This window comes from Ciconia boyciana, chromosome 17 (genome assembly GCF_034638445.1).
Source record: "Ciconia boyciana chromosome 17, ASM3463844v1, whole genome shotgun sequence".
In the NCBI taxonomy this organism is placed as follows: Eukaryota; Metazoa; Chordata; class Aves; order Ciconiiformes; family Ciconiidae; genus Ciconia; species Ciconia boyciana.
Genome location: NC_132950.1, coordinates 10,994,698 through 11,020,246, shown reverse-complemented (window position 1 = coordinate 11,020,246; position 25,549 = coordinate 10,994,698). Strand labels below are relative to the sequence as shown.

Here is a 25,549-nt window from a genome sequence, read left to right as displayed (position 1 = left end):
AAAGGTAAGGGAAATTCTCCTCGTGTGTTTTAAGATCGAAGAATCCGTGCGGAGCATGGTGATGCGCTACGGAAGTCGCCTGTGGAAACTCCGCGTCCTCCAAGCCGAGCTGAAGATCAACATTCGTTTGACACCGACTGGGAAGGCAATTCCCATCCGTCTCTTCCTGACCAATGAGTCGGGCTACTACTTGGACATCAGCTTGTACAAAGAAGTGACGGACTCCAGAACAGGACAGGTACGGTTCCATATGGCTCCATGGTTTGATGAGCAAATTATGTGGGGGAGACACATTCTACCTGATGAAGCTCTTCTGTGGTTTGCGGTGTTTTCAGGTAATATAAAATTGCCATTTGACTTTGCCAAAGGAAGAAGAAGGTACCAGTGTGAGGTAATCTTTGCCATAGGCGTGTAGGTGTGCAAAATGTAATCAGTTATGTAAAAGTGCATATCTTCTAATTGTTTTGTACGTACCTTCAGTCATTTGTACATCTGTGTTCACCTGTGGCAGAGTGCTCAAAAAAGTAATAGAAAAGTAATCACTGTTGGTGCTCATCCTGTAGGTTGTAATAAAAAATATTATTAATTATACGTTTCCCTGAGTAGATAGAGAAAAGCTGTGAACTTGTCTTTTAAATTCTAAAGATATAGGGAATGACCTGGGTAGGGTGATATAAAGTTATTGAAGGTGCTTTTATATCATTTTTATGAAGCGTAATGGGCTCTTTTGTAATGGGTGTGGCTATTCTGGTATTTCTGCTTCTCATGGCATAGGAATAGTGCGGTTAACTGAAATACCTACATATGCTAAAATACATGGAGCATAGGATGCATGAAAAATATTTAAATACAGAAATGTTTACATCTCCCTCTGTAATAATCTCTCTGCCATGCAGTAGTAGCAGCAGAATAAATCACTTGGGCACCGTTAATGTGGAACACAAAGTGCTGAGTCACCTTTTCTCCCCCTCTTCTCCATTTAAATTTTTCCAGCAAGCTGCCTGGCCGTACAGTCCATCCGGTTCTGGAGATCCTAGAACAGATAGTGTCTGTATGTTTTACTTCATTTCTGCCTCTGAGTGGAGATGAGGAAAGAAAAGGACATTTTAATAATCTCCAGTAGCTGAGCTTAACAGTTGAATTTTGTTAGTCATTTGTGAAGGTCACCTTTCCTCTTAAGCTCTGTTTCTGATGAGCTTTATGTTTTTAAAGCTAGGAGAATGCCCTTGTGTGTGTACAGCTTTTAGCAACTTTTCCAATATTTGATTTTTTAATTTGACACCCCGCCCCCCAGGATTAAACCAGTTCTATTAAAAAGTTGTACTGATAGGAATTATTTCAATTAACTCTTTGGGTAGTTGAGAGGAAGGTTTGTCTTAAAAAAACTAATACCTTCAAACTTTGTAAGAAACTTTGGTAAATCTTCCCCCTCATGACGGAGGTTTATAGGATGGGTTCAGATCTGTGTATTTTTTCCTGTGTTTTCAGAGGGTTATTTTGAACTTAGCGAATTCTTTTTAAAAAAAATCAAACATTACTGGTGTACCGGGTGCTGGGCACTTTCATGAATTCTGAAGAACAGAAAAATAGATTAATCATGAGAGAACGGCCCTGATCTCGTTTTGCAGTTTCTGTGGTAATGAGTGGCGGTGCTCAGTAGAGACTTCTCCAGTTCCCACAGAACTGCTCAGAAGCTTTCCAGAGATTTAAGGAGAATTGGTCCCCAAGTGCAGTAACAGATCCTAACGCAGGCGCTGTCACAAATGCTTGTTACCCTGAATAAATATTTCTCCCATTGAAGAAGCTACTTCACAAAGCAATGTTTGTGAAGACTGAAGAGAGCGTGAACTACTATTTTTAATCTAAAAACTAAAATAGGCTTTACTTACTGAATTTTATCTTTAGTGGAATTCTTCAATTAATTCACCTTCAATTAGAAAAAGATCTGCCGTTTGTAACATCAGATCTGATCACCATTCTGTTAAAAACAGCCTAATGGTGTTGCTTCTGTCAGGCGTGTGCCTATGAAGCAGCGTCTGTGCGGTGTTGTCCCAGTTAAGCAGTGCTCCTCCTGTTCTGAGTTGAAATGGATTTCCTTCTGAGGCCTGGCTGAGTGCAATATATAGTGCCATGAAGCATGGCAGCTGATAATTCATGTTGCTACTCTGGGAAAATCTTTTAAACTTATAATATCAAAACTTCAAGCCAAATGACATATGCAAGTCTTGACCTAGCTTCCATGATCAGTCAGTGGAGATACGGATACCGTGCTGTTCAACTACATAAATAACAGAGTTCTCCTCTCTGCTCCCAGCTATCGCAATCCATCGGCATAGATACGGTGTCAGGGGAAATGCTGGTGAATGTGAAGCCATCTAAGTCACAGGCTTTTTTTTCTGTGGGGATGTGGCTCTCTTCACTTTGCTTTCTGCTGTGGTATGGTAATAAGTCAGTGATACTCAGATCCGTGCAGTAATGGTCCAGCACTGTCTCCAAAGGGTAGTAATGCATGATGAAGCGTGGTGTTGCAGGATATGTGAGTATTAACATATTTGTAGAGAACAGAAACAAGCCTGATCAGTCTGGAATGTCCTGATGATTTTTGGTAAGATTCGAGAGAGATAGGTGTATGGAAGCAGTGGATTAAACTGTAATCGGTCATGTTTTGTGCTGCAGATTATGTTCCAGGCATACGGGGATAAACAAGGACCACTTCACGGGATGCTGATCAATACCCCGTACGTGACCAAAGACCTGCTTCAGTCCAAGAGATTCCAGGCACAGTCTTTAGGGACATCATACGTCTATGACATTCCTGAGATGTTCCGGCAGGTAAGTGTTCTTAAGGCCCTGTGGGTTGTTCTAAACTTTTGTACCTGCAAAGCACTTCTGTGAGTTGCCATCCTTGCTTGTCAGGGAAACAAGTGGCCTGGAGTGGCTACCAATGGTCTCCCAGGGTCTATACAGCTATTTGGAAAGAAATTAGGACTCCTGATACACTGCTGCTATAGTTCCATTAATAAGTCAAGCAGTAGAAGCTGAAATGTAAACCGTCTTGCGTTTCTTCTACATGTTTCTTTGTTTTCCCACCCTGTTATCCAGCCTTCCTGGAGGGTTGGACAGTGCAGGGGTGCTAGTTCCTAGGATAGGACTCATACATCATTAAATGTGTTAATCAGTTGCAGAATTGATTGTGTATCTGATTTGCTGGGTTCTATCCTGAATCACATAATTCCAATCATGCTACTTTGAGTGAAACCGTGTTTCATAGTTTAAATGCCAAAGTGATATCCGCTGAATATTATCAGTCAAATTGGGAGGAGGGATATTTCAGAGTGTTCTGTCTTGAATATTAAGTCACAGTGGATTGAATAAAAATATTTGCAGATGACGTTCTTAACAAGAATTTATCTTTTCATCCTCTAGTCTTTGATTAAGCTCTGGGAGTCTATGAATGAACATGCATTCCTGCCAACACCGCCGCTGCCTTCGGACATACTAACGTACACGGAATTGGTGTTGGATGATCAGGGCCAGCTCGTGCACATGAACAGGCTGCCGGGAGGAAATGAGGCAAGTTGCACTTTCTTTAACGCTACTTTTCTTTCCATATCCTGCAGTACTTTGTGTTTTGGACTAGGTTTGACAATTGTAATGAAAATTTACCAGCCAGGCACAAAATCTATTCATTCAGTCTTTCACAGATGAAATCTCTCTCTTGAAAATGAGATTTTTGTTTCATTAAAAATTAATACCTTCCATACAATGGGTATTTTAACCTCCATAGTAAATGATGATTCCGTTTCAAACCTGTGCCTACACTGTTCTTCCTTCATAATTAAAAAGTGCTCATTCAGCTATTCCAGGTAGCTGGGGTTTGTATTGGAGCGAAATATGTTTTACAAGTCTAAATAGAAATGTTTTCATTTGTTTAAAAAACGAAAAACCAATTTTATGCTTTCCATTTAAATCCTCACCATGCAGTGTTTGTGTAGCACGCTGGCAAGGTGTGTGCAACATCCCCCTCTAGTGAATGATTTACTCGAGACTAAGAACCTGTTAATGCTGTTGGGATAATAGAGTTACTCCTTCAGCTCAAGCAGGAGGCGGCTGTACTGTTGTGGTGGGCTTTTGCTGGTGTGGCATTACATTAGCAAGCCAAAGATCGCAGCACTGAAATGACTGGAGAATAAGGCTAACTAGGAGAATATGTGTTTTATTTTTTTGTGTGGGCTAGGTGGGATTCGGTAAGTCAATGTTCCTACAGCAATTTAAATTTGAACAGTTCTAAGTGGTGGTATCATTTGTTTTTTTGTTGGCATCATTGAACTAGCACTGTCCTTTTACTAGGTGTATAACTTAAGATTTGCAAAAGCTCTGTTCAAAAACGTCAAGTATAGTGATGAGAGAAAATAGGGGGTTTTGTCACTGTTTACTGCGTGTGTCTTGTCAGGGGAAGGTTTTGAATATGGTCTTTTCAAATTGAACCTAATCAGTAAATGGTGACTATGGGAGCACTACGTCCTTGTCTTTTGCTGGCCTATAGGAGAAATGTTTTAACTAGTATAATTAAACCCGAAATGAGCTATTCCCTGCATTCTTAGTGAAAGCTGAGGCTGCGGTGCTGTGGAGGCTTATGCCATCATCTTTCTCTCTTTCTCTGCTCTCATTCAGCGTTTGAGTGGATGGTGGCTGGGGAAATAGCAAAGTCCCTCAGGGACGTAGCTCTGTTCTTGCTGAAATTACAAGCACAGAGCTGCCTGGGCATGAACATGTAGTGTTTACTCTGCCAGTATGAATACAAATAGTCTTATTATAAGAGATTCTGTACCCAAAGACCACCAAAAAAAATTAGGAGGTTTTTTTAACCCTTGGTAGACTTAGTTGTGCTCAATCTGTAAAGAAATTACATGGCTGTTGTGGTGTGCATAGTGGTGTTATCTAATGCACGGGTTCAGGCCCTGCCTCTGTGGTTGTTATGCCGAGGGGCCGAGTCACTGGAAAGTGGGAAAAACATGGTGTTGTCCCCACATTTTTCAGTCTGGCTGCGGAATATTGCTTCTCGTGGAGGTATATGTCAGACTCTAACCTGCCTTTTAACGACTTCCCAGAAATGAGGTGAGGGTGCTGGCTGCAGAGACAAAATCCCAGCCCCGGGTTCGGTGTCTCGGGGAAGCCTAGCGCGTGGTCCGACCGAGGAAGCGCTCTGTGCCTCCCTGGAGAGGCGTGCAGCTCGCAGCTGGGAGTACGAAACTGTCAGCCCAGCCTGTCTGCCGCTGGACGAGTCGCTGTAGGACCATGTGCAGCTGGAATGAGGTTTGAGGCTTTGGTATTGAATTCCGTTACCAATAGCCACTGCACACAATAGCGCTCATTCACAGGTGAGAGCGGACAATCAGAGGAAGAGGTTCCAGCAGCAGTCTGAAGGACAGGTGACATTCAGGAGGCGACGAGCTGCCAAACAGATTCATTCCTCCGTGCTGCACTTTCTTTATCTGGATGAGCGGACTTTAGGCTTTTATGGTCTAATTCCGTTCAGCTGAGGAAACAAATTTTCACAAACGCACGCTCAAGTTTCTCTTTCCAAAGAAGATGGCTGCAGGGTGGAGAAGGAAGAGACAGGGTGCTAGATAAATTCAGAGCATAAGCCTTTTCTTTGTTAAGGCTGTAAGTGGATCCATTCTGCTTTTTTTGAGAATCAGTCTGCATAGCATCTGGGCAGAGAAATACAGCATCTTATCTGCCAGGAAGCAAAGATCCTTGGGGTAATCCATCTATGTGGCAGTAGCTGTGGTAGCATTGCATAGGAAGAGGAGACATGCCACAAGGAGCGGGAGAAAATATTAATTGGTTCTGCGCTTCTTCCGTGTGATACAATGGTGAACCATTCTCAAAATACAGCACATTTTCTTGGCTCTGTAAACTCGTCTGAATTTGTTAAGGAAGAGTTTTGTCCTCAGATAGATGTATTTGACTTCAAAATGCCAGAAGCCCATATACACTGAAAATGGCGTTACAGGGGAGATGATCCCTGAAGAAATGAGTACAGCGGGGAAGTCGAGGTTCCCAAGCTTTGCAGTGGCTTACCTGGTAGCCTTAGTCAAAGTTTTCACTGCTTCAGTTTGTTCATATCCTAGTAAGATGGGGCTGCTTTGGGGTGTTGTGAGGATAATTTAGACAAATATGTTTTAAGAGTCCTTGAATTTGTACTTGCTAAGTAAGTGCTGGATGTTATGTTATGCAGCATTCCCCCAGTTTTGGTTATTGGACCCTTGATGGTCAGTGCCAATGGAGTCTGTGCCCCAGAGATCCAGGGGTGTGGGCTGTTTCCAGTTCAGACCCCAATGAGCTGACAGGCGGGAGTGCTTGGTAGGAACTTTCCAAGTACATGTGATTTTTTTTTTTTTTAAGTTTTATTTTTAAATTTTTCTTTCTTCCCAGTGAAAGTTGCTGATTTCTGAATCCAAAGTCTTTTGAGAGATTGTACATCATATTTTTTTTACTAAAGAGGAAATTTCTACTGAAAACTTCTGACGGTAATATAGCTGCTGTTTAGTGCATTTAGGTTCCTATTACTGTTCCACTTGCTTTAGATCAGAGACTCAAAGGCAGCTATTCCCCCATTGCAAGTGAGTGCCTTACCATCGTGGTATCAGCTGGTCGAGGTAGGGCTTGTCTTCCCTGTTGGAGCTGTGCTACACAGGATGAACAATGACATTTTCTCTATGTGAAAAGGTGTCAAGACTCTCTTCCTCTTAAAGCATTCAGCTGAGCTGAGCACCCTAATTTTTTTAGCTAGCAGGCGAAATTGAGAAACCAGCATAAAATCCAGGAGATTTGTGGTCAGTGCGTTCAGCTGGATGTCAACAACTGAAGTTGCAATCCCTGCTCTAATACGGGGCAGAGCAGGAGCTCGGAGCTGAGTTTCTCCTGTCCTCTCAGAGTTTGCAAGCAGCGTTCTGGGCTAACCTGGCTAAACCTGTCTATGTTTTTGGGAAAATCTGTGAAATGGGAAAGTTCTCAAGAACTTTCACAGTACAAGAGGTTTTTCTCCGCTTAGCTTGCGACCACCTCACGTAGCCCACCACTTCATTTGGCAGTAATTATCTCTTTGCTAGTAGTCTCAACAAAGAAGCCAAGGACTTAATGGACCATGAAAATACAACTTGCTCTTTATTCCTAGACAGTGCTTGCTCCTTCTGAGCAGAGGGTCCTGTGTCTTGCGGCCACGCGGGGGAGCTTGCAGTGCTGCTGGCCCTGCCGCCTGCTCTCGTGGCACAGAGGACATCACCAGCGCAGGGCCTTCTCCAACCTCTTCTCCACTCGGTGCAGCCAGAGTTCTTCCTGAAGCACATCTGCTGTTTCTTTGGACTGCAGACAGAATCCTGGATGTTGCCTGGAGCTTTCTGCTAGATGGTTTCTGTTCTGGATCTTTCATGTTAAGCTTGTGAGCTGTGTCCTGGTCTCTAGTCACCTTTTTTTGGCTTGTGTGTGTGTGTGTCCTCTGTTACTAGTCTGTCTGCTTTGACACCTCTCCTCACATGTGAGACTGTTCTGATAAGCTCTGTCTGCTACCATAGGATTTCAGTAAGCCAACACCCTTGACAAGACTGCATGTGCCACGCTAAAAAGTTGAGAACAGTTTGTAAATAATTTCCAGAGCCAGCAGGTATAGAATGGAGCTGAAGAAGACAGTATTTTATCAGCAGAATCAAACACCCGTCAGTAACTCCCTTCTAATGCTCCTGAGTAAAGTCTGAATAGACTTTGGGACAACTGGAGTATAATTTATTGTACAGTTGTGAGCATATCACGAACTAAGCACCAGAGGCGGCTGCTCAACCGGATCTCTTAAGATAGACACGGATCATTGAAATGTACAGAGTTTATATAGGTGGAGGAAAAAAATCCACTTGTTGTTGTTTGTAATCTTAGGCATTTTACTCTAAAATGTCTTCAAGAAGAAAATTTTTAGTTCATAGCGCAGCCTGGGTGCTTATCTAGATTGTAACACAAGACTTTTAAAATTTCTGCTAATTTAATTTTTTTTTTTAAAAATAAGTGGAAGCCTTTTTTTTTTTTTTTTTGTGGCACAATCTTTGGTGTTTCTGGCTAAGGTCTTCATTGGGCATGTGGGGTTGTGGCGTGTGATTGGGACTTTCTACGCTAATATTAGGATGGGTTTGAAATGGGTTGGGTTCTATGCCAATATTGGGAGGGATGGGTTTGAAAAGCTGCAGCTCCTCACCCTGTTTGACAGTGTAAGAGGAGCTGATGGCTGTCCTCTGCGAGCCTTTTGCCCTGGCAGCTCACCTCTGTCCTGCCTGTCGTCTAAGTCTCTGATGTTGCTCTGTAGTTACGTGGCTGTGCTAAGACGGGGAAATCTCTGAAAGGGTCAGAAATTGTGTGAACACAGACAAGTGAACAGGGCTAGAGTTCAGAAGTGTATGGCAACTCGCACAGTATTTAAAAACGTGTTGGTTGCAGTAGCTCTGCTGAAGACACGACCTGTAATGTAGTGACACCCTCTTCAAATGCCCATTGAAGACGGCTTTGTTCCGAAGATTAGCATATTAGCTGAAATCTTAGTGTGAAAAGGTAATTCCCTCAGCCTGTTGGAGAACTCAATATATTACTTGTCATTCTTGAGCTGGGCATTCTGATGTTTTTCTATAGCACTTTATGTATTTTGACTACAATTTACCGTGATCCTCTGGCACTAGGACTGCACCATCCGCTGATAAGACCCAACTAATCTTCAAGGACAAGGGGAAAGTGAGTGGAAGGAGTGCCTGCAGCAACACCCCACATTACCCTTCATCTCAGTCTCATGCAGTGTCCATGTAAAATGTGTCATTTTCCCTATTGGCACTAGATGTCACAGTTTTTCCTTCTCAGTAGCACGAGGATCAGAAATAATCCATAATCGGAGCTGTTAGCTGGAGCGTTGGCAGGCTCCGTTTCTTGTGAATGTGGGAAGGTTTGGCCAGGTGAAATTCAGGACGGCAGTGGGCAGAGGGCTGCTGAAACTCTGCTTCGGCAGCTCCCTGGATTGCCTGGGGCTGAAAGGTGTAGCTAATGAATTTTATACAAGCAAAGCTTAATAGTTGAACTGCATGTTCTGCTTTGTCACCCCATGTTCCTGCATTTTATGACAGGCACAGGGTATTAAAACATCCACTGGGCTACTTATGGCGGATGGTAAGTACTTGAGAAAAAGCAGAGAATGGGTGATGGCAAAGTCAATTAATTAACATGAAGGTGAAGGAAAACACCCGTGCATCTTCTCCCCCCTGCCCCAGCCCCACCACTATTTTTCCCAGAGATTACTGTAAAGGTAGTTGTTTCTCTTTGGGTTTTCCAGCCCTTCTTCTTGATGAGTTTAAGGATCAATCCTGACCTGAAGGCTCTTCTGGCAGTAGGAATGGGTTTAAATAACAGGGAAGCTGGGCAACTATTTGTGCCGCACAGCAAGTGGTGTCTCCTCATCTGAAATACTCGTGATGCAATTTCAGAGGGGGATCCTCCTTTGGCAGAATAATTTTAGCCCCTATCAGTGAGATACTCAGAGGTCACAAGGAGATGTGGGGGTAGGGATCAGGACAGAGCATGTTTTTGTCATGGACTGGAGAGTGTTATTTGTAGTAAAAGGTGGAATGTCTTGTGACAAGTGGAATATAATACAAAGTAAAAGAGGGTCCCCTAGCATCACTGAAAGCTGATTTTGTTTTTCTCACTTACATGCCTAGATCATTTAAGGTAACTTTAGGAGTAGCAGGTGTGTGCCTGGGAGGATGGGACTGGGGCGGGGGTCTTCCGAACTCCGTTAGAGTTGGGATGGATGCATGTCACAGCGTATATGGAGGATCTCCTTAGCTGAACAGTGGTTGTACAGTTAAGCAGGAGTACGCTGTAATCCCCTGAATTGTTTGGAGGGTTAATATTCATGCAGGTCAGTGTCGTCAAGGTGCTGTTTCTGAAAGTGTGGTAGGCACAGTATCTCCCATGGCCTGATGTTTGAAAAGGGACGTGGTATGCTATAGCAATACTAGAAGTTCAAGATTTGAAAAGGCGTTCCTTATGGAAGCAGAGGTTATCAGCCTCTAACATATACCTTTGAGTTAGAATTTATCATAATTATTTAAAAGATGAATTTTTGGAAGGTTATAAGTAAATCCTTTTTTTTTTAATTTTATATAATCAGACATGACTGTTGAATTTCATAGTGCTATCAAACAAATAGAGAATTTTAATTTTGTTACCTTTCTTGTAATTCTGACTTTTATAAAATGTTTACATTTAAATCACACCTCTAATAAGTGTTTGTGATATTTGTAAATGCTTTACAAAAATTAAATTCTTGGGCAGGAGGTGACTCCACACGTCACAGGTGAGGCTCTCGGAGGACGCTGAAAGCAGTGACCGCCCAAATCATGTCTTATTCAAAGAGCAACTAGAGCTCCAAATTTCTCGAAGGGTTTTAAAATCCTCAGATACAAGCATTACTAGATCAGAGATATAAGTGGTGGCACAAAGAGTTTTATTCTGTATTTTGATATATATGTTTGAATACATGTACATGGATAATATGGATACTGTAGACAAGAAAGTTCTTGCCTACAAGGAAGCTCCTAATAAAGGTTATCTGTCGCTCCCTGGAACATATATTTATCCGTCTGTAACTTCACCAGGTGCAAACTATTTCAGCTGAAGTTTTCAAGCCTTACGCTCTGCCTAGCGAGAAGTTATTTATTGTTTAGATTGGAAAGGTTCATCAAAAATGCTTTTGTTTTGGTGGAAAAAGCAGGCAGTGTTGCTCACAGTTGATTTTGTGGGCTTGCAGCAAAAACTTGGATTTGCTAGAGAACTTGGTTTGGGTTCAGCATTATGCCTTTTGCTGTCCCCAAGAGACACTGTGCAAGCTTCATACCTTGCAACACAGATGTGTGTGCAGTAAAAACTACTTCTACACTATCTCTAACGGGGTTTTTTTGAGCTTTCCTTTTGGCGCTCTGGGTGTCCATCCGCTTTCCCTCAACATCAGCCAGCCGTTTGCTGGTTTGCTTCCTGGCTTGCCATCCGAGTGCCCTGTGGTCGAGCGCAAGGAACCAAGACAGTACGAATTCACGTCTCCTTCAGTCCGCTGTACTGCAGGACGCCTTTTACTGAGAAAGCCTTTGCCTCCTCTCATCCTGGAACCGTTTCTTCCCATCTCTCATCCACTTGGCTGCGTGCTGTTCAGAAGAACCATGCCAACGTGTGCTTGGCTGTGCCGCCTGCGACCACTGCTTTGATCGCTAAATGACACCTTTTTCAGAGCCAAGAAGAGAATGAAGGAATCCTGGGTTTTGGCACTCCACCCTTGTCAAGGCATTAAGTCTGAATGCCTCTGGCAAACCACGTGCATCGTGCCCTTTTTCTGGGAGTTGGTTCATGCTGAAGATAAAGATTTTACAGCTTTTGGTCACAGTGTAAGTGCAGAGTGTCTCTCTTTTAGATCTGAAGTTCTGGGCATCAGATTTGAATGATGAAATACCAAAATTGCTACATCTGCATCAAGTACAATTTCTGGGGCTGTCTTTGTTCCCTTTGTAAAACACACCTTGTCCACGGCTGTGCAGCAGAGTGGCTCAGCATCCTGGGGTCAGTGGACACTGGTTTACCTCCAGAAAAGACAGAGATTGTGAAGGGGGAATAAAGCACGTGTTCCTTGATTTAACAATGCCAGAACGTGCGTGCACAGCAGGGGAGAAATGTGCTTTCATTAATGTTCAGCTTTGGCATTTCCAGTGCTCACATGCTAGACAGCTACAACTGTTGCATTTCTTTTCTTATTACAACTTTTGCATGTAATAAATACTGACATACAAATGTATTCATGTTTTAGATAGATTTTTTACATGTAAAACTTGCATATGATAGATGCAACAGAATGGGAACAAGACAAAATTGTTGTCAGGGTTCTGTAAGTTCAGTTGTCCTACTTAGAGATTTCGAGACCCACATTCCGGTTTCCAAATTTGGACATAAATAAATAAAATGAAGCATGGCATAAAGTACCTAGGCTCAAGCATCATCCTTGTTGTGAGAGAAATAGAATAACCCAGGACAATTGGCATGGCTCAAGCATAGATGCTGTGAAATAATAAGCTGTTCTCGTTTACATCAGATTTTGTCAGCTACGCTTCTCCAGGAATTACAGGTCCTGCTAGAAAGAGGCTTAAAAGCTCGCTCTGCCTGAACACCAGCCACCGTTAGCGCTGGCTTCCCTTCGTTCGGAGTCTGTTGTGCTGTCGGGAGGGAGACTGGGATCGGTTTCTTCCCCGTTCCCCTTGGTGCCTGTTGTCAACAGCTCCGGCTGCCACTAGCAGTCAATTTGTAACTGCATCAGTGTGTGTATTACTGTTCACATCGATAGCGCAATTAATGTTGAAGTCAATTTTGGTGTTAATTTTAGGCCATGATTAGTGTTGACACTGTGTGTCAAACTAATGGCATTTATGAGCACCATGAAAAGGAACGTTAGTTAATATCATGTTTTTACTATCTGTTAATGGTTACATTAAGCCAAAGATCTAGTGGGAGAAGGTGTGTATAAAATTATATATATAAAACTTGTGTGTAATATATATGTGTCATGCAATTCTGCATTGCTGGTGCTATTCAGGGAGCAAATGACATCTGAGCACTGAATCCTAATCACAGTTTGGAACATCAGAAATAATGATCACTTCTGATCGGAGGTTGTGAATAATTCATCTGGTTTGATTTTCACGTTCTGTCCAGTGATACTTTTCAAACCAAACGTGTTCCTACAGGAGAATAATGGTCCCACTTCTTATGGAAATACTGTGGCACAAATCATTTTGCCAGCATAAAAACAGTTAAATAAGACGGTTCCTGCTTTTATTTTTTTCCTCCCTCTCTTCTTCATTCCTGGGTGTGCTGGGAATAGAGCTGTGGCAGGAGAAGCACTTCCAAACTGTGCTGGCTCTTAAAAAGAGCCTGTTTTGAAGGCACTGCCACTTACCATCGCCCGTTATTGTTCTGACAGTGCTCTTAGGTGATTAGCTCAGCCTGTCTAATTAACCTGTGAACTCTCCATTTTTTTGGCATGCTGCCGTTAACTTAAAAATCTAATCTTTTTTTTTTTCTGAAATAGAAAGCTATCCTCCACTACCCATAAATTTAAACAGAATCTACATTGTTCATAGCCAAAAAATCCTTAGTTGTGCCCTGTGATTTTTATTACTGGGTAAATGGCACAAAACACGCTATGCATTGGGGAGGCAAAAAGAGACACAAGTTAATAAAGTGGTGCACTTTAATTTTTCTTTTCTTAAACTGCATATGGTTGCTCCATATTTATCAGCTATAAACTATTTTCAAGAGTTTGTGTTTACTGTGCCCTGGCTGGATAGTTTTTCCTATTCTACTAGTGAATATTAACAAAAGGGATTTTATTTACGTAGAGGATACACGATCTCAAGTTAGGGAACTATTCCAAGACTTCTGTTACAATCTGAATTTTCTAAATAGAAAACACTTTTAATTTGCCTATTTTCTGTACTGTCAAAAATCATCAAGCTGATGAAAGTGAGGAAAATCTCTTACATCTTGGTAGGTGAGATAGACTGTGGGACCAGGCCTGGATACTAACCGAGCTTGGTCACTGGTCCCTGAGCCCTGGAGCAAGCATTAATTCATCTGCCTCACGTGTGAGCTGAGGGTGCTAGGATTTTACTTTCAGTATGTTGTGGTTATTGTGTAGGTTTCTGGCAGTGTCTTTATGTGTTTTTATCTTGCGGTTTACTGCGGTGACAAGTATTTAGCAAATACAAAGCCTGAGCATTTCTCCTTTTGCTCGTGTGGCTTGTGTTCATCTGATGGTGCTTGAAGCTTCCTGGTGTGGTCCTGGCTGATGGGATCAGTGTAGCTGTAAGGAAACGACTACGTAGGCAAAACCCTGTAAATTAGTGTTACTTCTGTGCTATTTTGGAAGAAGTTTATGGTGCAGTTTTAAAGATAATATTACCCCATCTTCCCTGTGTGTTTTTATCAATAACTAAAGCTGGTTTCGGAGGTGGTATCAGAAAGGTTTAGTAAGTGCCCACTTAAGGATTCTAGTTATGGCAGGGGGGAAAAAAAAAAAGCCTGTAAAATATGGTAAAGAACTGAGCTGCAGTTGGTGATGGGGTATAGACGGGCGTCCCGTATTTCTTAGAGGCTAATCTTGAAGCCTTTAATTTGGATTTGCAGACTTTTTTAACCTGCTGTTTCTAATTGCAAGCTTGCCCACAGTTGAGCATTAGAACAGAGACACAATATCCAGCCCCTGGCATCTCTTTTCCTGCAACAGTCAGGTCAGAAGGACAAAGCTTGCTTTTCTTCTCCTTTTTTCACCTTTATTCTTCCTTTTTCTGTTATGAAAGTCCAGCAGTAGAAGAGCAGAAGTCCAAGGAACCCCTCTGGCTGTGTAGGTTTGTTTGGGAGGAATTAGGTTGCTCTTCCAGACTCTGGACTGGTTGTCTGTGTGACCCCTGGTCTCTTTGCACACACTTTTGGTCTGTATGCCTGACCAACAGCTGCATCCGCTTGTTTTACGGCATTGTGACTTTCCCCTTTAATTTTGCAATAATACTGGTATTTTAGCAAAGCACGCCACTGACTTTTAGGGATTTATGCTTCTGTCTTTGAAACTGCTGCAGTATCTCTCTCTTCCAAACCCTGCAGTTGGATGCTAAGATGTAACTGTAAATCTGCAAATATTCAGAGGCAAACAAATTAATCCCTTACGACGTATGAGTCAAAATAGCAGTGGATGAAACTGAGACTAAGGAGAAGGTGAACTGAAACACCATCATTCTGTTAACTTGCAATCTCAGCTCTCAAAAGGGGAGGTGTAAGGGAAGGATCTGCCAGTAGCTGGTTGTAATATTTTTGGATTGCTGCCTGTTTCACTTCCAATGACCCTTTGATTAATTCCTCTGCCTTTTTATTTTTTTTAATGAGCCTATTATGGCATATCTTATTGCAGATGCTGATTGGATCTCAACTGTGTATTGTGCCATTTTGATTTGGATTAAATGGCACATATCTATCTGCTGCTTCTCCCCCTCCCGCTTTAGTTCATCATGTTCAGAATTCAGAGTCTCCACAATGAGAGTTTCAACCCTCCTGATTGCAGAGGATGTGCAATCGGCTTGAGGAATGTGTACTCAGAGCTTATGATCCTTGGGCAAGCGGAGACTGGGTGATGCATGTGGCTTTCAAGGGACGCTGTTATTTCCATCTGTTAATGGCATTCCAGGATGGCCAACTCCCCAGTGCAGTGATACGCGGCAGCTGAGAGACGGGAGATGCAGGGTACAGATGTTGCTGATCTCCATAAGATGGGCCAGAAGAGATCATCCGGTGATTTTAAAAAGAAAAATATGCAGCAAAAAGCATTACTTATCCAGGCAGCTTTGGAAAGAAACTGCTGCAATATTTGGGAAGGAAAAAGAGAAGAGCCAAAGAAATGAAAGGAAGGACAGAAAAAAAAATGGAGGTAGTTAGGAAATAAAAGCATTATTAAAATGAGGGCAGGGTGAGAGAGAACCAGGGTGACGAGGTTCTGCCCAGGTGATATCTGGGTAGCCTAAGCAGATGGTGAAGAGTCCTGTACAGCAGCACATCCACCCTCACCCCGTGAGCTCTGGCACACGGAATAAACGCAGCACCCTGCAAGAGGGGCGTCTGCAGAATGTGTTTTGGACCTGCGACAAATCCCTGAATGGGGAGAGGGAGGGCCAGTATTAGTGTCTTGAGTGGGAAGAGAGCAATGGAGGATGTGCTCCAGTGAGTGTGGAAAGGATCAGGTCCTGCCAGCTGTGCTCTACACTGGCAGTGCCTATCAGAGCTGCTGTTGTCAGAGTTCCCAAAGAAAATATACAAAGTGCAACACACGTAAGAAAAATGGCCCCTGTGCGATTCCCCTCTTTCACATCTTGAAGATAAACATTTAGTTTTTGTTGTTCTCTGCTCTTTGATTGCAGATTGGGATGGTGGCCTGGAAGATGACTCTGAAGACCCCTGAGTATCCAGAAGGCCGTGATATCATTGTCATTGGCAATGACATTACATACCGAATAGGTTCTTTTGGGCCCCAAGAGGACATGCTGTTCCTGAGGGCTTCAGAGTTTGCTCGAACACATGGCATCCCCCGTATCTATGTGGCCGCCAACAGTGGAGCCAGGATTGGTTTGGCTGAGGAGATTCGGCACATGTTCCACGTAGCTTGGGAAGACCCAGATGACCCATACAAGGTAAGGAGGCACAGGAATCAGAGGTGAAACTCTGCAGTAGCTCACAGAAGACTCTTATTTTTACACCACCTCTTTTAATAGAGGTGAGGGTAAATATTTGCCAGACTGTTAGGTCCAAAGTTCTCCTTGGTATTGGATCTCTCAGGCAGCAGGGCTGGCATCCAGAATGAGTTAGTGCTAAATGTTGAAAACATCCCTACGTTTCACTGACCACAGCTGGAACTCTGATGTTAAGAGAAGATGTTCTTATCGCTATCTGGAATTAAATTCTGCTCCCTTGAAACTTTTCTTTTTGGAAGGGGTTATTGGGGATCGGGAAGGGATTACAGATGGGAATGAGATGAATGAATGTTTTTTCCTGCAGGGATACAAATACTTGTACCTGACTCCTCAAGACTATAAGAAAGTTAGTGCCCTGAACTCCGTTCACTGTGAACATGTGGAGGACAATGGAGAGTCCAGGTAAGCACAGCCAGGTCAGAATGAAAAGCTTTCTGTTCATCCTTGGGTATACAACGTGATGCATGTCACGTCCTTGTCTTCAGCTAGGACATTCTTTAGAATCCAGGTATGTAGAAAGCCATAGCTGTGTGTGGTCAGAGCATGGAACCAGAGAGTTACAAGTTGCATCATGACGTGCCTTGTCTGAGGTAGTGCCGTGTTGACTCCTGCTGCCTAGGGGCACAAGTCATGACTGAGGGTCCTCCAGTGGTAAACGCTGAATGAGCAGGACGATGATTCTTGCCCAAAGACTTGCAGTCTAAATTTTGAAAATTACTTTTCTGCTAGAGTCTGTAGAAAGGATAAAAGAATTCCTGAGTGAAGGCTAAGCCCTCCGTGCATTTTGAAGGGTTGGGCTGCAGTGGTCACACTGAACTGCCTTATAGCCTATGGTTTTCCACACACGTCTACTCTAGGTGTCTTCGTCTTCCCAGCTACGTCCCAAAGGGAGCACATCTGAAATTGAGGTGCAAAGAAGCTTTCAGAGCTAGACTGCAGCTGTAGTGGTGCTCCTGGGCAGAAGGAGGAGGATGTACTTAGGAAGAAAAAAAAAGCCTAGTTTGCAGACTGGCAAGCTCTGAAAGAACAAAAGGATGGTGCTGGGTGCGGGGATGCGTGCGTGCCTGCGTGTGTGGTGGGGAAGCTCGTGGCTCTCTTCAGTGAAGCACTTAAGCACATGCTCAAGTACCGTGCTTAGCAAGGGCCTAGTGGAAAAGATAGAAGCCAGTTTGAGAGCGCTGAGTAAGAAGGGACAGTGCTGGGGAAGGAAAGCATGAAAGAAGAAAGTAAAGAAAAGGTAAGAACCTCATTATAACCTCTTGTTCTATTTCTTTTTCCTTTTGGCTGCATTCTCTTCCTTTCTTGCCCTTTTTCCTATAATCAGCTTGCTCCTCACGTCCTGTGGGAATGACAGAAGAACACTTTTCACGGGCATTCCTCTCCCTTGGCATTTCCTCTTTGCAGTGCTGCTTTGGCTGCTCATGTGTAGGACTATTCCATGGTGTTCAGCAAGGCTGCAGAATGAGCCCATGTACAGGTCCTGGCCAGATTTTATGCACATTACTCTTCAGGGCCTTAATGATATTTAGTCACTTTTCATTTTCGTCGTAGCAAACTGATTCAGCAAATCACTGGACCTTGTGACTCAAAGGCTGTATGTGTCTCCCTCAGGTATAAGATAACAGATATTATCGGAAAGGAAGACGGACTTGGAATAGAGAACCTCAGAGGATCTGGCATGATTGCTGGAGAATCATCTTTAGCCTATGAGAGTATTATCACCATCAACTTGGTAATCCCCCACTGCTTTCTATTCTTCAAACCGTATTGTCTGTTTCAGCTAAAACTCCTGCAATGATATCCAGAAGATACATCTGGGAGCAGACTTCTGGTTGATGGAAATTGGCTCCTGTAGGCTTTGAGCAATGCTACTGGCACCATTACAGGGCTGGGTCTCTTTCAGACTAAATTTAAAACACTTTTAGAAAACAGTCATTTGGCTTCATGTTTGCTCAGTCTCTGAGTTACTGCTTCTCTTTTGGTAAATAAAATACACATACGTTCAGATACTGTGTTTTACAAAAAAAATAGCTTCTGGAGTTCTGCAGTGAGAGTAGATTTTCTAGCCTTGTACTACAAAGATGCCTAGTTTTATCTAGATGTTTGAATCGATAGGTTTTGGCTGTGTGGTGAGACAGAAATCAATGCGATTTTTTTTTTTAATTATTTTTCTTTTTTTTTCCTTTTTTTTAAGGTTACATGTCGGGCAATTGGAATTGGGGCTTACCTTGTTCGGCTAGGTCAGAGGACTATCCAGGTTGAGAACTCTCATATAATCCTGACCGGCTGTGGAGCCCTCAACAAAGTAAGTCTTTGCATTTCAGTCTTCAGAGCTATGTGAATTGAGTTGGTGTTTCTGTGAGTTCTGCCAGAGACTCAAGGAGCTGCCACGACTATCGTTGTCATTGCGCTCGGTCCCTTTTGCTTTCCCCCTTCTCGGGCTCCTCCCGATCGAGAAGGAGAACTGACACGGGGCAGCAGCTGTGAGCCTTTCATGCCTTTGCAGTCTTTTTCTTTTTTCTTTTCTCTCTGGTCAGAAAGCAGTCCTTTCATGCACCTGTTTTTCTTGACAAGAACATTGTATTGACGGCCAGAGGCACTATTCCAGGCATCCTGGTTGGAGATTGGCAGGAGACCTTGGCAGAACTGCAGATTTAAGGGCTTGAGCATGAACCAGGTGAAGGGGAAGAAGGAGAAGCGGCTTTTAACATAGGTTGTGTGCAGTGACTGAATGACAGAAGTGGACAAGCCCACCAACTGGGCAGCATCTTCTCCCACCCACTGTGTACTGTGATAGAGAAAACGGGGCCGTTTCCAGTGGCTGGAAGACTGTTTCAAAATCCATGGGCCAGAATCACCCTGAACTTTCAGCCTTCCACAGCATTGCATTAATACTGGGGGAGCACTGAAGCCTGAGAAAGAGTGTGTGGATGGTGATTTGGAAGGGGTCAGACCTGCTGGAAATCTCAGCTGTGGGGGCAGGGAGGAATAACTTGGGCTGTAAGAAAACTTACTGCTTTCACTGCTAAAGTGGCTCTTCTTTTTTTTTTTTTCTTTTTTCCCCCACCAGAGGCGTTTTTTCTCCCTTGCTGCCCCAAGCCTATTAATATCACAGCCTCCAGCTCCTTGTCTGTAGCAGACACGGCTCACAGCCGACTCCGCTCTTGTCCCTCTCACTGAGGGCTTTGTTTACGTGGGAGTTAGGATTGTGCGGGCGCGAGTGCCCTTCCCCATTGTGCAGCTTTGTTCTCAGGCACTCTCCAGCACCTGGGGTGGTTGTGCTTCATCGCAAGCTGCGTTTCAAGGAGTGCCTGCCTGACAATGGGAGATAAAAGGAAAATAGTCTCTCGTTGAATTATTCCCCTGAATAAAGGGGGCTCTGCAGAAAATGAAGCATTGATCCTATCAACTCTAGGATGCAGCACCCTCAGTTAGATCTCTTACACACATCACACACACCTGCATCAATGGAAGGAAAAGAGGCATTTGAAGATCCGTCCTTTAAAAAGAAATTGAGTCAGTTTAGTGCTTGCTGAAGTGGAGTAAGTTGCCTGGTTCCAGCTGTCATTTGTTGGGGATCGGGGCCCTGCAGAGTTTCCCAGATGGCAGGGCCAGTCTGTTTAGTCCTCCTCTTCTGCTCTCTTCTTGCCAGGTTTAACTGCACTCTCTACCCCTGGAGTGAATGTTTGTTTTTACAGGACTAGATTAATCTCACTAAATTTGAAGCACTTAAAAATTAAGGGTTTAGTCTAAATTAAGCACCTGACATCTGTCAGCAGGCGTAGGCAGAAGGAGATGCTTTCTGGGGGTGACTTATCCCATCCCAAGAATTTCAGTGGGCTGAGTAATCCCATGTGCTCTTTTCTCTCCTCCCTGCTCTGTTGGAAAGGCATATATTTTTATGTAGGCACTGAACCTCTACCTGCCTGCAGGTCAGGCAAAGGAGGAACCTATTGCATCCTATCCAGCTTTCCCAGTAAGACAGCTAAGCCCAGACCCAACAATAAGTTCACCTGTCCTTGAACAGTGGGAGACTGGGAATCCCCACTCACTCCTGGATGTGTGATGTGTCTTGCTAGTTCATACGATCTTCATTTTCCAGTCCCTGCAGTTCTGGTCAGAGCTTCTTGAATGGATCCAGCTATAATTGTGTTCCAGAAGTATGTCTGAAGTAGTGAAATGATGTCCAGTGCTAACCTGAAAAGACCAAGCTCCGTCCAGCTGAGATCTTCAGGAGGGTGTGAAGCAAAGGGTGAATGCTAATGCATTTGCATCATCCTGCCATGGAGGCAGTATCTACTTCAGATTTATCCTCTGTCCCCCTGTTCTTATATGTAAACTGTTAAACGCTTGTCCCTTGCATTTAGACGGACAGTTTGAATTTTCTTTTGGTCAGGTCACTGCCAGCCAGAGGCCAATTCAGCAAAGTCTTCCCTTGTAGGAACGCAGAGGCTGTTTGGGCATGATGTATGATGTGTTCTTGTTCATTCACATGAATAAGTCTCCAGAAGGGTCTCATGGTGGAAACCTATTGTAGTTTTTCTCTGTGGAGTGAGTGAGCCTTGCTTCTTCTTGTTCCCTTAGAGTAGATGGGGAGAAGAGCCCTGTGCAGCAAAGTCAGTGCTTTACTTCGTGGGAACTAGGAGGTCACCAATCCAGCTGGCAGGGTCGTGAGGAAAGATCATGACTGAAACAAAAATAATTAAATGGAAACTGCTACCTTGCATGACAGTTGGAACTGAATGTTTTCTAACACAGTTGCACACAAATATTCCTTTAGCTTTTCCCAATTAGGTGTCAGAGATTTGGGACAATTTTTTCCATTGCTGACTTTCAAATACTGTCTTCGTAGAGGATGCTGTACAAAGCTTACACGTAGTCTTGTGCCTGCATACACATCTTCTTCAAAATGTCTTCTCTCTGCAAGAAGAGAATGTGCAGTGCAAAAATGTTTCTGCAGCAATGGAGACAATTAGGCTTTCTGAGAGCAGTGAGGTTTTTTCTGGGAAGTTGTTTGAATTTTTTTTTTTTTTTAAATTCTTTTTTCTTGTGAAATACTGGATTCTTCTTAATTTACAGGGGCAGCAGAGGGGGACTGTGACAAACATTACGTGCCAGCAGATCTGTTGCTGGTCTTGTTCATTATCATTATGTAAAACCAGCCTGAGGCTTTAGGTGTAGAGGGAAAGGTCCAGCTGCCAAAACCAGACTGTAACCTATAACTTAGATGATGAGCTCAAGGTCAATATCATTTTTAGCTGAAGCTAATGTTTGGTTCTGGAGGTTGACTAATCATGTGCTGGCTGTTCACTGCGTCCGTGTCGCTGCTTTGTAAGTAGAGAGGCATATCACTGTAAGGCACCTGATATCAGGCAGGTTTAAGGATTCTCTCAGCCCCATTGCCTGTCAGGGGTGACAAGAAACCGCGCAAGAGCTGTACAAGGTTTCCTCTGCTCCTGATTAAGCTGTCTTTGTTTATAGTCCAGCCCGACGGGCAAGGGAAAGACCTGGGGAAAAGGTGTGATGCTCTGTGGTGGGGACAGTGCTCTGCATGTGGGGCTCCAGGGCTGCATTTCATCTGTACCCCTTTTGTCTTCACCATTGCATTTCAGCAGGGGGTGGAGAGGTGGAAATGACATTTCATTCCTCTCCTGTGAGTGTGTGTGCGCGCCTGTGCTGAGCCCGCTGACCCCCCTGAAAATTGAAATAATGATAATGCGCGTCTCCTGACTGCATCAAAGTATCAGCACATCAAAAGCCAGGAGGCATGAAATGCAAATGATAAAGTGAAAGCAGATGGATTGTGCATGATCGCCTGATGCCCAATGAATTTTAAAAGGTGCTGGTTCACATGGGGAGAGGGGCTGAAATAAACACGTTATCCCTGCAATTTTTTTTTTGTTCTTGCCGCTCACTCCTGACAATATTTTTTCACACTTCAGCGAGCAGCCACTCCATCTCTCTCCCTCCCTCTCCCTCTTTCTCTCCCTCTCTCTCTTTCGCTGTCTACCTCACACACGTCTCGGGTCATGTCGCCGCAGCTCCGGTGGAAATAATAAGATATAAACCACGAGGTTGTTATTTGCATAGAAATAGCATGGAGCCCCAGGCAGCATGGGAGAAGGACACAGAGATCATTTGTCTAAAATTTTAATGAAAACTTTTGCTGAGGCAGAGATTTTGATTTTTTTTAACTTTCCCTGCCTCCCCCTTTTCCCACCCCCGTACCTTCCTCCACCTCCCTCGACTCCCTTCCCTCGTCATAAGCTAAACATGGTGTGGTTTCATATGAGATAGGTGATGTGCTGCTGCCATGCACTAACAGGTTAATTTCCATTGGTTTTCTTTTTAACAGAAGTAAGACTGAAGAGCGCAGCACTCCCAATTTATGCATTGCTTATATGGTTCAAGCTTCCAGGACTACATTTCATTTCAGTCCTCACAAGGATGTTCCCAAGTCTGTTGCTGACTTATTTTTAATTAGTTTGCTCCTCCTTGTCTTTTGTGTTTAAAAGAAATCCTGTCTTTAAGACTGTTTTGTTAATGTAAACAAATAGTGGCTTTCAGTCACATTTTCTCTACAGATACATGTTCTAGGCTTTCTCTCAGGGAAGCCAGATTTAGCAGAGATTTTCAGGAACCACTACTAACTTGATACACCTCAGTTCGTTGTATAGATGTTCAACCTGGTATCTCAAACAGTTCGTTTTCTGAGTGATGGTGAAGAACTGTCCCACACACTGCACTTCACAGTAGGACATCTAAAGTGGTCATCACTTCTGGAGGTGAAGGGAAGAATCTAACCAGCAGACTGTTCTGTCTCCTCTCCCTCCTGTTTAGCTTTATTTTCCCCCAAACTCTCCAGGCTTGGCCTGCCCGAATGATGCATCAGGCCCTCAACCTGTCCTCCGGTGTGCTCATCCCTGGGGCCCCATGGCACCATGCTGTTGGCCTGGTCTGTCAAGAACATCCAGGTGTGCCAAGCGTGAGCTTGACAAACACCACCTGCCAGGAGTATGTGTCCATGTGGGGAAAGAGGCAGGAAAGATGGAAGAGTCAGAAACCACTAAAATTTGAAATGTTCAAAGCATAGTTCAAAACCAGAACTCTGGGCTTCATTTCCCAGCCTGCAGCCAACTGCCTGCCTGCTTGCGGTCTGACGTTTTTGATCAGAATGGGTATAATGGCAGTTACCTGCTGACAGCTTGGTCTTGAAACCAAGACCATTTCATTTGAACTTGAAACCAAGTTCATTGAAACCAAGTTAATTTGTATGTGCAATGTGTTTTGAGCTCATCAGATGGAAGGTACCTGCCAGCAGTGGTGCATTGGCAGGGGAGGTAACCCCATCCTCAGAATTTCTTTCTGTGGAAGTTTTTGTCTTCAAAATGATCTTAATTTAAACAATGTGTCTGCTTGTATAAAGTATTTTAGACCTGAAAGAGCTCAGGAACCAATTTACCAGATTAGTAATGCACTATTTCTGGCACTGTGAATTAAACATTTTTGAAGAACAGCTTTAAGAGGGGTGTTTGTGAGATGAACTGATTAGTGGAACCTTGATGGCTTGCTAATGCAATATGTAAATATCGAAGAAACTTCTAAGCCTAGTACCAGCAAATGTCCAACGACCTTTCCCGAGTACATCTTTCATTAACACAGACACTGCTTCTGCATGGTAAAGACGTTAACATGATAGGTGCCATACTGTGTCAAGATAGCGTAGTGTATGTGTCAATCACGTGACTGTGGATGAGTCCCTGAGGACTTGTTGATACAACAGACCATAATTGCTGCAAGGATCGTTTTGACAATCTGCGTTTAAAACCCAACACCCCAACAACCCCTTTTCATGGGGCCAGAAGAGAATATCCTTGTGTTTTAAATTCAGTCCTGAATTGTACTGACTGTCAAAGCCAGAACTGAGATCAGCGCGGCTGCTTCTGGGGAGATTTATGGTTTCATTGGTGTAGATCTGGGGTAGGATTGCAGCTGAACTGTGGGAGCGTCCGCACGGCAGGCAGAGGAGCGGCGTACATGTGAGCTGGCTTGAAACCAGCTCGCTCGGATGGTGGTTACCCCCAGCTGTAAGTTGTCCAGTGAGACAAGTTAGTTTTGAGGCACTTCAGCCAACGTGGCTCTCTGACGTTGGTTGCTCTTCAGTGTCTTCTGACTGACGCGTGGATGTACCCTGCCTGCTTCTTGGGATGTCGTTTGGTCTCTGTGCTAAAGCAGCCTGGCACTGACCTGATGTTTGCGGGCCTTGGCTGAGGGGAGCCGCAGAACTTACTGGGTGCCATGGGACTGGAAAAAAAGGGTGAGACAACAGGTCAGGGCCTGGGAGGAAGAGGCAGAGCTGCTCAGGGGTGCTGTGCCCGCGCGAGAGGCTGCTGGGTCGGGTCTGAGGCTCGCTGGAGGAGCTCTGGTGTGAGGAACAGAAGCTTACGCAGTCTATCAGTCTGTCTTGTGTGAGTGATCGGTCTTCAGTATTGCAAGCAGTAATATTTACCCTTCAATTTCATCTGGAAAAATAAATAAAAGCCTTGTGAGACTGATGCCGTTTGGGGGTTTTGCTGTAAAATACAGAATGTGGAAAGCTCTTTTTTTGAGATTCAAGGCAGGGATAGCTCAGTATCTGCTCAAGATGACTCCAGTCTTGGGATTAGATCAAAGCAATCATGTGAGAGCAATCATGTGAGTTAGAACAGCAAGTGCCATCCCTGTCATTCAAAGAAGCATTATAATTATTAATGCATGATATGAATCTTTCTGTAGTGGCACAGCAAGACTATTAGGAAGATACGTATGGGCGCAGGGTGTTTGAGAATGCTAATCAAAGAGGGTCTAGGAAATGTCAAACAGAAATTGACACTTCAACAGCATTAACTGTCAGTCGGTTCCTCCGTGGATCTCACCAAGGTTACCCCGCTCTTGGCTCCAGCGGTGGGGGAAGCAGGAGGGGCCGCTCTGCTGTGCCGTGGGTGGTTATGGCAGGTGATGTGGTGAGAGCAAGAGTGGTTTCACGGGTGGAGGTTGGTTCCTTCAGCTCTCTTAGAACCGATGCAGGACCTCGGTGCTGTTAGAGGTCTCCCTGGCATAGGTCACCATCGCTCGCACCCCAGCAAAGCCGGTCTGGTTTGAGAACCAAGATGAGAGTAGAGCTCTTGTAAGAGTCAGTCTCA

General features: G+C 43.9%; 1 protein-coding gene across 6 annotated transcripts in view; it reads left to right on the top strand.

Moving 5' to 3' along the window:
- Positions 1-25,549, top strand: part of ACACA (acetyl-CoA carboxylase alpha) — a 154,832-nt gene that overhangs the window by 85,257 nt on the left and 44,026 nt on the right. For all 6 annotated transcript variants that reach the window (XM_072882536.1, XM_072882539.1, XM_072882535.1 and 3 more), the window contains 7 exons: positions 35-238; positions 2,677-2,832; positions 3,427-3,573; positions 16,038-16,307; positions 16,672-16,769; positions 17,979-18,099; positions 18,562-18,672. In XM_072882536.1, the coding sequence (XP_072738637.1) occupies positions 35-238; positions 2,677-2,832; positions 3,427-3,573; positions 16,038-16,307; positions 16,672-16,769; positions 17,979-18,099; positions 18,562-18,672 (1,107 nt within the window). The remainder of the gene's footprint in view (positions 1-34; positions 239-2,676; positions 2,833-3,426; positions 3,574-16,037; positions 16,308-16,671; positions 16,770-17,978; positions 18,100-18,561; positions 18,673-25,549) is intronic.